At 42.1% G+C, this 14,827-nt stretch overlaps 1 protein-coding gene across 2 annotated transcripts; it reads left to right on the top strand.

The window, feature by feature from the left end:
- The first annotated feature begins 113 nt into the window (after positions 1-113).
- Positions 114-10,474, top strand: LOC120726076 (TBC1 domain family member 10A-like). 2 transcript variants are annotated; one of them, XM_040019358.1, is made up of 9 exons: positions 114-887; positions 2,239-2,338; positions 3,946-4,053; positions 4,553-4,659; positions 4,771-4,885; positions 5,887-5,952; positions 6,467-6,656; positions 6,734-6,888; positions 7,637-10,474. In XM_040019358.1, exons 1-9 carry the CDS (start codon positions 706-708, stop codon positions 8,141-8,143), a joined length of 1,530 nt encoding a protein of 509 aa, XP_039875292.1. In that variant the 5' UTR covers positions 114-705; the 3' UTR covers positions 8,144-10,474. The 2 variants fall into 2 exon arrangements, with proteins under 2 accessions (XP_039875292.1, XP_039875293.1); XM_040019359.1 differs by lacking the exon at positions 114-887 and adding an exon at positions 907-1,782.
- Positions 10,475-14,827: the final 4,353 nt, after the last annotated feature.

Genomic DNA, 14,827 nt, shown 5'->3' with positions numbered 1-14,827 from the left:
TGGTTTTGTTGCTGCTGCGTTTGCAAATCTAGCAACATGACATGGATTAGGACAGGTCACATGTGCTCACAGAAAAGAGCAGACATGGGATTCGCTTCCTCTTTCTTCTGCAGCCGCTAGGGGCAGACGTAACATTAGGATGTTAAAGCCCAGGCGAGGGCGGTAGGCTTGGGATACTAGGAGATGTAGAAATCTGTATAGTGTTCTCGGGTGGGATGACAGGACGGCAAAACCAAGCCACAGCTAGCCGAGGACAAAATGTACTAGTTCGTTAACCAGGTGGTTTAGTAAGTAATCGGCTAACTATGTAAAACTAGACAATAATGTAGCGGCGGTTCGTTGAAGGTGGGGTCAATGTAGAAATAGTTTGGGATTGTTGTCACAAGCAGTTAAGGCTAACTTTTAGTACGTTAGCAACGCAGAGTTAGCTGGCTAATGTTAAAACTGGGGGAAAACCCATTCAAGTTAACTCAAGCATAACCAGTTTAATGTGACCCAGCGGTTGGAACGCACCCTTAGAAAAGATTTACGGACAAAACAGCGGTTGGAAAGTTTAACTCGCGCCCAGAAATCATGGCGTCGGTGCAGTTTGACTCGACTGCATATGCACAGGAGCAGATTTGACTGGGTTGTCCACAACCTCGCTGACGTTAGCTGTCCCGGCTAGAAGCCTAGTTTTTTTTTTCTTCTTCTTCTTATGCTACCATGGACAAAATGGAAAACGGCCGTCGATCTGTGGACACGGGGAGCATCAGGACTCTTAGCAGCAGTCACATTGACGACGAAAGCTCCTTGGGATCCGACTCTGAGATCAACGGCTTCGCCAGCGAAAGGCAGACGGATAAATATGGATTTATTGGTGGGGCGCAGAAGTACTCAGAGGACACGTAAGTTTCCTTTAACTCTGAGGCCATCTGTGTTGGTTTGCCATGCTTAATGATAATAATAATAATATTAGGTAGTAAATTTGCAGCCTACTGTTGTCCATTAGTTGTGATGACAAGTTGTGCAGGTGTTGTTATGTGCCTCAGACAAACAGAGCTCCCAACCAGCTGCGTGGCACCGTGTTGTTTCTATTTTTTCCTTTCCTTTTTTTTATTTTTTTTATTTTTATTACCTTCTGTTTGCCACAGTCACCACAAGCAGTAAACGCGTAGATGAGGATTAAACGAGTCGTATTAATCTTCTTATTTCTACCATGTAATGTTAAATTGTTTTTCGTTTAGTCTGTCACAGTTTTTTGCGGTGGTGGTGGTGGGGGTGCTGACCGAGCACTTCTGGCTGTCTGTGTCATGCTTGGATTTAATTTATCTCTGGCCTTTTCTTCCTTTTCTTTTGTAGGAAATCTATTTCGTTTTTCTTTTTGTGCTGGGTCTAAAGCCTGCATGACAGCAGTGAAACAGTGGAAGGAGTGGGTGAAAGTTATGGCAAGCACCGGCTGGCTGGGAGTTTCCTGTCTTGTGGAGTTTTGGCAGGCTTGGAGCCGCAGCTCTTGGTGCCTCTTTAGCTGAGGGCCTCTTTTGGCTCAGCTCTGTAGATAGTCAGTGTTTAGCTTGTACTGTTTGGCAACAAACGTATCTCTTTATTGTTTAAAGGCTCTGGGAGCTGAAGCTGCAGTATAGTCTTGCACTGATCTACAACACATAGGCTGCACTTTGTTACCAGAAGAGGCCTGTCTTAAATAAGAAGAGCTCTTTGAAGACGTTTCAGCCCTACAATTACAGGCTTGTGCCTATGAGATAATTACATACCATAGTAAAGCATCAGACCACAATTCCTAATGTAGGTTATACTTGCTTACGTTTTCTTTTTCTGTTTGAAAATATAATGTAAAGTCCTTGACTCCCCCCTCCCTCCTTGCCTGTAAATATTTTACTGTTAAATTATCCTGACTGCAGCTCCTTCAGATCAGAGAGCTTTGACATTAAATAGGTCTTGAGTTTGTATCTTTTATAGTTCGCTGACTGCAAATGAGTGATGGCCACACACACAGATCTGATGGCAGATGCAGAACGATAAACTGTCTTTGTGAGATTGTTTTCTTTTTAAAGCTTGGGCCAATTTGGAGGCTTATTTCAGACTTGCCTTATTGCAAAAACAAGCAAACTTTTGTCACATGTCTAATTATTTCTGTGCTAAAAGAAGAGAAGATGTGTCGTTTGCTGTCATTTCAAGCAAAAAAAGCGCAAAAAATGATTTGAGCTTTGTAATTTTTTTCCCCTCCTGTTGTGTAACCAGAGCTCAGGATATACCTCCAGCGGTGCTCAGGCAAAGAGAGGTGAAGTGGCTGGACATGCTGAGCCACTGGGACAAGTGGATGATCAAGCGATTCAATAAGGTCAGCACCAGGTGTTAAATCAGTTACATAAAACATGTGGCTTGGTCGTATGCCTTTCATGGTGTTAGCCATGTGAAGTTCACCAGATCAGTTTCTTTTAAAGAGTTTCTGAAGGTGGTTTGCTGAATTTTATTGTGTCGTTTCTAGGAAGTTTTTGTTTTTGTTTTTGTCCCCCCCCAGTCACAGGTACTCTTTCACATGATCAAACAAAGCAAACGGTAACGCTCAAATGATTGCACAAGGACCAGACTTTATACACTTTGTTTTGCAGCTTCGCTTGTCTAGCTGGTTCTGTGTGAAATGCTCTCAGCGAATCGACGTAAAGCTGCAACTTAACCTCACACCCATGAATCTGCAGCAAGCCAGGACACAACCCCGTCCCTGTATCACTGCATATACTGTATGACAAATTGCCGGTTTCAGATTCAGGGTGGGATTGTACTGGTTTCATATAAAATGATTCTCTTTCAAAAGGAATACAAAAAGTGGCTCAGTACATGACAGAAACGGCTAATTTAGTGGCGAGAAGTGTTCCTTTTCTCGCTGTACATGTACTAATAAAGGTCAGGGTTTCTAATCCTTTATTGTGCCCCCATGATTGATAATAATTGTACAGTAGGAACTGTAATGTTCTTGAGGAAGTGTGCCAGCTTTGCTTTAGAGCAAACAAATGTGCTCAGAAAGGGTAATGCAAGTAAAGTCAAAAGTCTCAAGAGGACTCAAATGTGAAGGTCGGGTCAGCTAATCTGTTGCGACAACACCTGTTTGTGATTCCTGCTGAAAGATTGCAAAGCCTCAACTTGGAGAGATGGCACGAGTTGAGATCAAATTTTATCAACGTCATGTTTTGCAGCATTCATTTTAGTATATTTTGGCCCTTTTGAAGGTCATAATGTTCTTCCTACAGTTGCAGCAACAAGCTTTTTTTCTATGCCTAACCCTTCCACACACTCGCACGCTGCTGGATGCCTTTAGATCATTTTGGGGTTCGGTATCTTGCCCAAGATGATACTCCAGCACGCATACTGGAGGAGTCTGCTGTTCCGATAAGAAGACGACCCGCTCTACTCCCTGAGTCACAGGTGGTAGAGTGTTTGTGTATGACTTCTGTTTATGTTTCTATGCACCTTAAGTAGTCGCCCCCTGGGAGATAAAGTTTTGTTTTCTGCATCCTGAAGATATAAATCACGTGGCATGTTTTTAATGTTACATGTATAAGTGAAGCTCTAATAAGAGACTCAGATGTTAGAATATCCCCAAATTTTGGCTCGTCTTTGATCAAATTCTGATCTTGCATCTGCCAAATAAATTGATCTAGATAAGTAGTAACTGGCCATTTTCATTGCTGAAAAGAAGGAAGTCAGATCACTGTTTTTAGAGTGCATGCAGTGCTACAAGTCAGTGCATCCTAAGTGTAAGCTGTTAGTTTCTAAGTACAAAACTACACTTATTCAAAAAAGGGAACAAATACTAGTGGCAGCGCTCTGATGAAAACCATTTGCTGTATCTGCACACCAGATTGCCTCTTAGCTTTTCTCAAGCTACATTCTCCCATGGTCCTTTGGTATATTGCTTTATTTGGGAAACCCTTTCGTTCTGTGACTCAGGTGAGGCTGCGTTGCCAGAAAGGAATTCCTCCTGCCCTCAGAGGCCGTGCATGGCTCTACCTGTCTGGTGGGAAGGTGAAGAGAGAGCAGAACCAAGGAAAGTTTCAGGTCTGACAGCTTCCTCTTTCACTTCCTCCTCACATCTCTGCTTAAACTCTACTTTGAGCTCATTTCATTTTTAAATTTCATTTGAAATTGGTACTGAAAGTGTGGTCATCCACAAGCATTACTCATTTGAGTGAGAACCCAGATATTTTTACCAAAGAGCTGGAGCAATGGCAGTTTTTATTATTGATCTTTTTTTTTTTTTTTTGGTTTGTTTTCTATTCAGGTTAAGTGTTCAAAATGCATGCTAGCATCAAATGAATAATGATGCAGATCTTGAATCTTTTCAAATATAAAGTTTAAAACTAGCCTCTGCTCATGCAGTGGTTAGACAATTCAGTGACCTTTGTAGTGAATGAATAACTTAATTTATTGCTGAGATCACTAAATCCTATAAAAAAGAATCGGGGGTTTGTAGTCCTCCTACTTAAAGACAATATAATCACTTACACCGTATCACAAAGAGATCTCACTCTCATGTCCCCCATGCTCTTTTTGTCAGGAGCTGGATAGCCAGCCGGGAGACCCCAAATGGCTTGATGTAATTGAGAAAGACCTCCATCGACAGTTTCCTTTTCACGAGATGTTTGTGTCACGGGGAGGACACGGGTGAGCAGTCTACCACAATGTGACGTACAACACGGGAGTTGTTTACTGCATCTTATTTGAATATGCTAAAATGTTGCGTGTGTGTGTGTGTGTGTGTGTGTGTGTGCGCAGGCAGAAGGACCTGTTCCGTGTTCTTAAGGCTTATACTCTCTACAGACCAGAGGAGGGATACTGCCAGGCCCAGGCTCCTATTGCTGCAGTGCTGCTTATGCACATGCCTGCTGAGGTACGAATTGCCTTCATTACAAACACACACCATCACTCACCATATAAATTGTGTCCCTTGGTGTGGATGATCTGAACACTTGAAGACTTGTTATGGTCTTTAAAACTAAAATCCACACTAAAAATAGAAATAGTGCTGTTTCTTTTATTTTGTAAGGCTCAGTTTTAGTTTGTGACCTCGGGAAAGTATTTTTGAGCTGAACTGCAGAGGGACTGAGTGTACAAATGATGTAATCTGTAGATGATTTCCAGAGCTGCTCCATAGTATAAATAATACATCGAATTTGAGATTATGATAGCAGCCAAGGTGACTGTAAAAGGGTTTGGAAATTTTGAACTAAAAAACGAGGCAGATAGCATCGCTGGAAAAATCCTATCATTCCACAGATTAAGTCTCTGCATGTATGTCAGAGTATCAGCTAATGGAATCATGAATTCCACTTATTCAGTTTAGCTTAGTTAGACATGGTGTGTGATTTTTAGACACACTCTCAGTTTGAGGAAAGTCTTGTGGTCATTAAAAGCACTAAGCAATTAATATGTTGAATGAAAATTCTCCACGTGTAAGGCACTGCATCGTCACAACCTAAAGTATGAACTTCAGACATAAGAGAGAGAGCAGACTTTGAAGTGGATTTATCAGATGTGTGTGGTGGTTATATATACATGCAGTTTTCTGTCCTGGTGAGCATTTCAATTAAGTAAATTACCAGCTAAATAAGTGTCCGGGGTGTTGCAAAGATGGCTTTTTATTGTGGATAGTTGCTTGGGAAAGGATTTTGGTTCGACACCACACTGTGTGACACAATAGCACTATACACACCAACTTGGCCAGTGTCCTAAGGAGGCCCGAGTGCTTCATAAGGGTAGAATGGATAGAAAATCTTGTATTTAAGAGAACATTTCTAATGTTTTCCAGCTTCTCTGTGACCCCTGGAATGCCTCTTTAAGTATAACAAAGAACTACCCTTACATTGTGTGTATGTGTGTGTGATTCTACAGGATGCTTTCTGGGGGCTGGTCCAGATCTGTGAGAAGTATCTTCCTGGTTACTACAGTCCCGGCCTGGTGAGACTGAAACACTTGAAAGCGTTCATGATGATATGGCTCAGTGTTGGAAATGCAAAGAGAATATACCCTCAGTTGACTCCACTGCTACCAGAGCTGTGCACTCCTGCTTGTAGGCCTTTTGCTCAGCAAAACTAGAATGTGTATTTTGTTTCCCACAGTGTGTGTGTGACGCAGTGGCACTGTGGTTATGGTTTTCTGATGAAGGCAGTGGGCTGTTTACAGACTTATTTTCTCAGTAAGCTGTTTGAGTAAACTTTCTTGCGTAATAATTGCCTCCTCTTGGTTTCTGTTGCAGTTATGAATTCCATGTTATGAAAGAAGGTTTGCTAATTAAATGTTTCCTCATAAGTGCAAAATCTGGGTAGTCGTGCATAATGGGAAAACAATGTGTAGAAATAAGGACTGGTTTAATTTAATAGATGAGCGTGTATGTGCATATCTCATTTCAGCACCAGCAATGCAGAGTACAATAAGTTTTTTGTTTAGAGTGTCCCACCGCTCCCTCTTTCAGGAAGCTATACAGTTAGATGGAGAGATACTCTTCGCCCTGCTGCGACGCGTCTCCCCTCTAGCCTTCCGGCATCTGGAGAAACATAAGATCGACCCCATCCTCTACATGACTGAATGGTTTATGTGTGCCTTCTCCAGAACCCTACCCTGGGCATCGGTGCTGCGCGTCTGGGACATGTTCCTCTGCGATGGTATGTATCTGCAGCGGTGCCTCATAGAGCCTCTTTACTCTGAAATTGACTCATCGGCTCCTTCTTCCTCCTTTTAGGAGTGAAGATAATTTTCCGAGTGGGCTTGGTGCTACTCAAGTGCATGTTGGGAACTCGTGAGAAGCTTAAGGCCTGCCAAGGCCAGTATGAGACCATGGAGCTTCTCAGGGCGATAGAGCCTCGATACATGCAGGAGGGTTTCCTTGTTCAAGAGGTAAGGGGTTTATCCAAGATTGCTTTGCCTTCAGGCTGAAATGTTCTCGGTGTCCTGCCAGTGATTCTGATCTTTGATTTGCAGCTTCTAGAAGTGTAATCCAGGCCTAGAGTTGAATGTGGTAACTGTCTCCAAAAACTGAAGGTATTGCACTAACAGCGAGTCGTATAGATGCCCAAAGATGGTCTCTAGTTGTCCTTTAGTTTGCTCTTTCAAGGAGGAACTACATCCCAGATATCATGCTTCTCATCACATGAGTTACCTAGTCATGTGAGGCTACCCAAGAATCAAGGAAAATATGATTTAAAAACGGAGTTTATTTTACTTTGCTGATATCAATGTTTTCTAAACATGTGATCTGACTTTGTTATTGAGAAGTTGTTTCTGATTATTCGACAGTGATGTAAACAGCATTGTGTCATATTGTGAGGGAGGAGTTAGAGGGAACAATAAATGTTCCTACAAGTAGTCAAGAGAACACCAGTGAGTCTGAGAGAGTGAATTAAAGTGACACACAGACAAATTGACCAGAGTGCTGGCTGCATGGTGTCTGGTTCCTTGTATCGAGCTTTGTGTGAGGGTCTGTCTTCCCAAACAATACCCCCTGTTATACGTAGCGCCGGCTTGACTGTGTGTGGCGGTCATTTGGCATTTGCAGACAAAGTTCACAGTCTCAGTACAATGGCCAGTCATGGAAGGAACATGTGAGCACAGCAGTGACCGGGTGACTTGATTTTTCCTTTTGCAGATTCTCGAGGTGCCGGTGACAGCGCGAGACGTGGAACGAGAGCATCACACCCAGCTCAAGCGCTGGAAGAAGAACCGCGGGGAGCTCAATTTCAAACCGCCTCCGAGAATGCACGGCGCTCGGATCATCATGCTGGCTGAGCCACCCAGGCGTCAGGACCTGCAGCAGAACCCCACCATTGTACTTGAAGTGCCTCAGACTACCCCACAGCTGCAGAAGGGCAAGGAGGAGAAGAAGAGTAAGAAAAAGAAGAGCATGAAAAAATCCCAGCCCACAGAGGAGATTCCCAATCCTTACCCTCTTCTCAGTGACCCTCAATCGTCATCCACAGAACCGCCTGCCCCGCCTCCAGGCAACAGTGTGACGCCAGAGGCCGCAGCGCAGACTGAAACGGACTCAGCTGGAGAGCAGAAAACACCTCCTACAGACCTCCCCTCTGCCAAAGAATCTACTCTTCAGCGATCTACACAAAGCCTCAGCAGCACAGAGCAGGACACATACTTGTAGCTCTGAAAGTGTGTGGGTGTGGACAAAGCACCAGCACTCTTCTGTCAACAACCAGCCAGCCTTGCCGAAGTCTCTGAGTGGCCAGCATAACCTATTTTTTTTCTAATATCGGACTACTTTGTATGCATTTGCTCATTTCCACACAAGTTTGCCTTTGATATTAACAGCATACACTAAAGCACCTTTACCATGTATAAAACTACTTAAATGCTTTTGCTATTTGTCACTACAGAGCTGACGGATGCTTCCTCTTAATGCTTGATTCTCTTATTTAGACCATAAGTCTTAGTATTGTTTTTTTTTTGAAGGGAGACAAGTTACTGCTTTACTGAGGGGAGTGCATTTCAAGTGTTCGGTAATCTTAGTAAGGTGCCGGATTTCTTGCAGTTTATGCGTTTTCACTCAAGTTCTCTTGTAATAATGTGCAGCAGAGGATGTAAACTCCTGATGCACGCGCCACACATTTCAGCCTCTCAAGTCTTTGTATTTCATTTTGGGGGAGGGGGGTTTCCACTAGAGGGCAGCCTTGCAGCTATACATGCTCTTAGGAGAGGCAACCACAGCGAGGATGGGATTCAGTAAAATTGGGAGTAGGTACAAGCGTACTTCTCTGAAGTTGAGATTACATTTTCTCTCACAGTGAAAAATTGTATTAAATTTAGCGACTGAAGTGGCGAATGTAAGGAAGTCTTTTCCAACAAGCGCGAGTTATTTAAATACAATTTAAAACATGGAGTAATAGGTAGGTGTGTGTGTGTGTGTGTGTCCTGCTATGCAAAACAAACAAAAACATCTTTGTTTTTCCTGAATCAGTTGAACTGCTGTTTAGCTGTGTATAAGCTCCTCTTCTCACTGTGTGAGGCACTTCCAGCCACTTCGGCTCACCAGTCATTCCCAGGCAGCAGAGTGGAGAACACTGGACTTTCCTCACTGTATGACACATTCCTGCCTTCTTAAAAGCTAATCATTTTAAAGACCACCTCTTACCCAATGCAAATCTGCCTGATTCTGTTTGTGCACACGAAGCAAATCACCTAATGGTGCTGACCTTCCTTTTGGCTCTGCTTAAGGTCTATTTGGGCATGTGAAACCATTAAGGTGTTGGGTTCATTTTTGTATTTTGGGTGTTTGTTTTTTGCTAGAGCTTCCAAAGCAAATTAAGACTGTTACTCTGAGACCATCTACGACCCCTGCATGTGACCAGGCTCATATTCTGTGCAGTCACGAGGGATCACGGGATTTAAGGATTTACTGGGATTTGCTGGGATTTCTGTAGCTGTTTGTATTTTTGGGGGGAAATGCGGTAGCATGCATGGATTGTGAGGCTCTTTGTCTTTTCTTTTTTTCCCCTCCAAAACACCACAGTCTTATTTTGGTGGCATTCCTAGTCTTTCTCAACTATCAATACAATGGTAAAGGGAGTCTTGAGAAACACAAGTGCACGTGTGTAAAATGTGTTTGTGCATAACTAATATTAAAAGAGTCTTTGCTAATAAAGCGCGTGCTCAGCTCAGTTATAAAACGCAGCGGGGATATAAAAAGATGACATTTATCAAGTGATCACTCTCCCCTTATGCAATAGTTTAGTTGCTTGTGCCGCAAATCCTCACGTTTCACTCGTATTATAATTTAATGCTCTTTGTGTACATACGATATAAAAAAAAAAAAAATGTAATGAACTGTATTTTCAGTGTATACTGCTATATTTTTTGTCATGCAGTTACAGATACTACAGAGGTAGCTATGTATGTCATTTGCAGTCAGAGACGGTATATATATTTTTTTCTTTTTTCTTTTTTTCTTGTGATCAGCATTTGTAACACTAGGGGGGGAAAATTTTTCAGGGGAACCTTTGCCACTAAAATGCTTTTTCTCACTCTAAGAGTGTTACTGTTGCTACTAAGTTTTAAAAAGGAGATCCTCTCCACAACTCCCGTGGCATGAGTTTTAGGCTTGCAGATAAGTGGCTGTGTTGCATATATGATTGCTGTCAATCTAGATTGTTATTAAACGCCGGGATCTTTAGACCTGTTTGTATGTAATGTCCCATGTTCACCAGCAGATGGCGGACCAGAGTCATCTCTTGGAAATGAGAAGTTTGCCTGTATGTGAGTGACAAGCCGAATGCCCTGTGCGATTCAAGATGTCTCCATTAATTCCACTTTTTTCTTTTTTTTTTTTCTTAATGCTGCACTAGCACAAGGTCAATTGTTACATTAAATACTGTTTTGCGTTACATTTTTTTTTTTTTTTTTTTTTTTTTTCCAAAAATGCCACGTTTGAGAGTGATGTGACAGCTCTACTTATGAATAAATTTGTTCTACAACCAGGTATTGACTGCTGTTTGTTTTACGTCGGGAGAGAAAAAGCCTTCAAATCAATGGGAAAAGTGGGGAAAAAACCTTGTTACATAAGATTTTATTTATTTATTTATTTATTTTAAAGAACAGTTGATGTACATGCCTATAGGCCACTGATTTTATTTCACAGAATGATTCAAAAACAATGAACCAAAAAGTTCTTGGGTGTGTTTTAAGAAGTTGGCCAAATTATCGTTTATTAGTAAGTTGTCTTTTGTTTTTTTTAAATCTGCCTAGCAAAGCTAAGTGCATTTCAGTTTACATAAAAATTTCAACTTACTATTACACGTCTCAGTTATTTCTGTGTAAGCTGAAATTTTGAGATCCGTGCTTTATGGATAACCAAAATAAATTCTTCAGTTGTGGAAACGGGCAGCTTAGTATGTTTGATTTGGCAGGTTTTTAGGCCAGGGTGCCAAAAAGTGATTTATGATGTTTCTGTGTGTTTATATTGGTAAATGGACTGTAGTCAACCGGTCAAGACATGACTTGTACCTACAGTATGATTGTGATCAATCCAGTCCCTTTTGGCCACTTAAAATATCTTTAATTCTGGCTCGGCATGACTTGATGTCATTCATGAAAGCTATGTTATACATATGTTTAACAGACTATAGACCAACAAGTCATTTACAACTAATTTACAACTTTTTGGGCATCACATCTGACTTCCTCACTTTCCCCTAAAGGCAGCACAATTCCGAATGACACTGGGTAAGTAATAGTCCACACGTACCAAATATTTTACATAAATTACTATTATCATTTTATTTTTGGCTGTCTGTATGTTTTTATTTTTTTTCACAGTGTATTTGTTTTCTTTCTGAAGGTCAGTGTGGTTATGCTAAATGTGTAACTGCGAAGCAGCCTGTTAGCTTAGCTTAGAAATGCTAGTGTAGTTAATGGTATGTTTTGTGTTTTTTCTTGTTATTTCCCCCAAAACACTGCCATGAGGGGTTTCGAGGCATTTAGTAGTGAAAGACATGCTGGTAAGTTTATTCTGTTGCTTTTAATAGAGTCAGGCTAGCTGTTTCCTCAGGTTTCCAGTATGTAATGTAAACTACGCTACATAAAAAGTAAATATAGGAGATAGATATCAAGATTTTGCAAAAAAGGAATACAAAAAATATATATTTAAAAACCAAAAGACAAATTTTGGAGTTATACTGGATGAAAGTGTGCTTAAGCAGAAGTTTCCTGGTTGAACTGGAATGGGGTTTAAGGAGGCTTTTACAACAATAAAGATAAACTACATTTAATCTGGCATAGTGTTAGTGTTATATGATGATTTATCCCCTCCAGTGATAAATTTCCTTTCCTATAACGATGTTATTCTGCATTATGTCAACCCTGACATCTCAGATACAACAGTGTGGTACAAAATCTTATCAATTGGGAGTCTGTGGTTTGTTGTCTATTTGTCTAAGTATGAAGAAAGAAAGATTGTAAAGCCACTGTAGGAATGTATGTCCAGCATATTCGACCCTTCTCCTGTCAGGCTTTCTCAGCAGCTTGACTGACTCAGGCCCCCTCTTAAGTCTAATAACAGGGTGCCATTCTTTTCTTAATTCACAGTTTGACCTCTTTCCTTCACCTTTAAGGTGTGGGACATTTGAAGGTTTTTTTCCCCCCAGGCTCTAAAGAGTTGTCAAATTGTTGTCTTGATGACCCCAAAAAGCGTGCTAACTCATTTTTAATCGTCCAGCAAGGTGTGACCTGCAGCTGTTGACCTCTGGTCTTCAGGGTTTAGTGTAGTTTTTTGCAGAATGCAGAGGTTCCTCATAACTGGGAAACTTTAACTTTCTTTATTGTTTAAATATCAATGCACACATGTGTAGACATGGTTAAAATTTTACTGGAGATGGGGTACTTGTTCTGATTGTGTTACTCCAGCAAGGCCATTATGGACCATTATAGAATCTGCTGATGTTGACCCGCATAAGGCACAGCAACAGTTAATGTTCTAGGTCCCTGAGGAATGCATGCACCGTCACGCTTTCCCTCTTTGCATCAGACACCTGGCCCTCTTTCAGTGCCACCGTGCTATTTACATCTCAAAGGGGAATGACCAAGAAGGCTCTCTCTGTGCTCCCTTCCTTACTCCAGAAATGATCTGATTTATCTCTTCATCAACGGAAATATATGCCTTTAGAGGGCCATCCCGCGCCTCTCATCCCCAGCTAATACAGATGGGAGAGAGAGAGAAATAAAAAGAGAGACTTGTGATCCTCCGTGTGATCCCAGACCTAACGGACCCCTGTCACAGTGCTTGATTCATGTGATGCGGGTGACTTTCTCTCTCCTCCCAGAATCAATGTGTTAGGGCTCTGGGAGGTGGTGGCGGGCCATAACGCAAAGCAAAGGCGCCTGTGTTCCTAAGGTATCCGATTCCCACGTTTGATGGACCATGACAGGCAGGTTCAGGTCAAATTAAAAGGCCGCAGTAACAAATATGAGGGCAGACGCTGTGATTGTCTGTACAGGTGAACTTTCCGTGGCAGTGGGAATAAAAAGTTATTTATTGCACCAAGGGAAAACATTACTCTTTGTGCAAGAGGTATTTACAAAGGAGGGGGATTCCTGAGCTAGTAGTTGGATAATTGAATCATCCTTGTGTTGGTTTTTCTGTGTGGACCTCTTGTGTTCATTAGCCAAAGGAAAAGCCCTCACTTTTATCTTCCTCTTGCAGCATTATGGCATTACTTGCCCTTTTTTTCCCCTGTAATGTAGCATGTTATTAGTAAAAATCACCTTGAGTGTGTTCCCTGGTGCTGCACGTTTCTTCTGGATGGAAACTTTAAAGCCCGCTTTCGAGACATAGCTTTGCAAATATTTTCCATCTTTTGGCTCCAGTGTGGTATTTTGGACCATCCTAAATACAGACTACTGTTAAATAATCCCATGAATGAGTGTTAATGTTTTCAGGCTGGAGCAGTGCCTGGAGGTTCAGCCTTCCTGTCACATAGAAAGCTGAGACTTGCCAGAAAAATTAAAATGCGGTTTTGGCACTTGCAGCATTTCCATTGTATAATTCTGCTTGTATTTAGAGATTTGGTGGCTACAGATATGGATAATACTTAGAGGGTAACATTACCGCAGAATAACACCCCAAAATTCACATGGGTGCATTTAGCAAGTGCTTTAAATGTCATCACAGTTCTCATTGTAGTTACTCCCAGTGGACGTGCTGCACTGCTTTAGGGACTGTATGATTAGTGGTGTTGGTGGTGGTGGGGGTTTGGGTTAAAAAAACTAAAACCATTTGAGGTTATTTGGTTAAGACAGTGCACGTGACTTTGAAAGAATACATTAAGGAACAAGGAAATCAAGTGATAGATTAGAGGTGAAATTAACAATTACTGAAATGACCAAAAAATGACCAAATAATTCAGTCTGCAAACTTTTAGATGATGTTCTTCTTTGCACTGAAACACAAAAGAGCCCTTTCTAAAAAGCTTAGAGTCACATTTGAACGTATGGGTCAGTGGCTAAAAGGTAAGTGAGGCATAGTAATTGTATCTGCTAATCACCTGCCTGCTACACCCACAGGACATTTTGGGCCCAAATGACGGTTGTGTGGGGGCTAGTTGGGGGGTAAGTGCAGCGCACCTGTGTGGCTGTCATACTCCTTGAGGAGTTTCAGTTCAGTTAATCTCCGTCAGTTTCCCCCACCCCTGCACCCATCCTCCTGACCTCTTAACCCTCTACATCCCCTTGATCAGTAGTGCCAGGGGCATTTACAATTATGACTGTGAAGTCTCGTCAAGTAAATGAAGCATAACCGGCGGCAACATTTTTCCCGACACTCCTCGAGTCTTCTGACTTTTTCGCGGCTGGTGGTAATTAAGTCTGTCGCAATAGTTTGTTTTATACCCTTGATCCCTGATTGAGCTGTTTTGCAGTTATGTCTGACGCAAATTCCCTGTGTAATGAGGATGATGATGAAGCAAAGTGAAGTTAATGTGCCCCTGTTCACAGTTGCCTCCTCCTTATCCCCCTTACCCCTCGTCACTGGCTCCCGTCCTCTGCTTTTTGGGTGGCGCTGATAATCAGTAATTAACTGAGCCAGGTAGAGAATTGGCTCTTAAATGGCTCTCTCTGGGTGTTTGTTTACTTGTGTGTGTGCCTGCAGAGCCTCCTGACCTGTGGGTGATGAGTTAGAGACACAGATGGTGGGCATCAGCAAGCTGGCTGGAGGCAGATTAGCTACCTACTAATGTCTGAGCAGCCCAGTCCACTCCCACTCCCACTGAGCCCCAGAGGAGCGCCTGTCTGTAACACTACTCGCTTTGGAAAGCCTCATGTGTTGATGGAGGCCAACCAT

Source organism: Simochromis diagramma, unplaced genomic scaffold, assembly GCF_900408965.1.
Source record: "Simochromis diagramma unplaced genomic scaffold, fSimDia1.1 OVJJ01000822.1, whole genome shotgun sequence".
NCBI classification, from domain to species: domain Eukaryota; kingdom Metazoa; phylum Chordata; class Actinopteri; order Cichliformes; family Cichlidae; genus Simochromis; species Simochromis diagramma.
The sequence above is the reverse complement of the archived record's forward strand: the minus strand, read 5'-3'. Positions and strand labels throughout refer to the sequence as shown.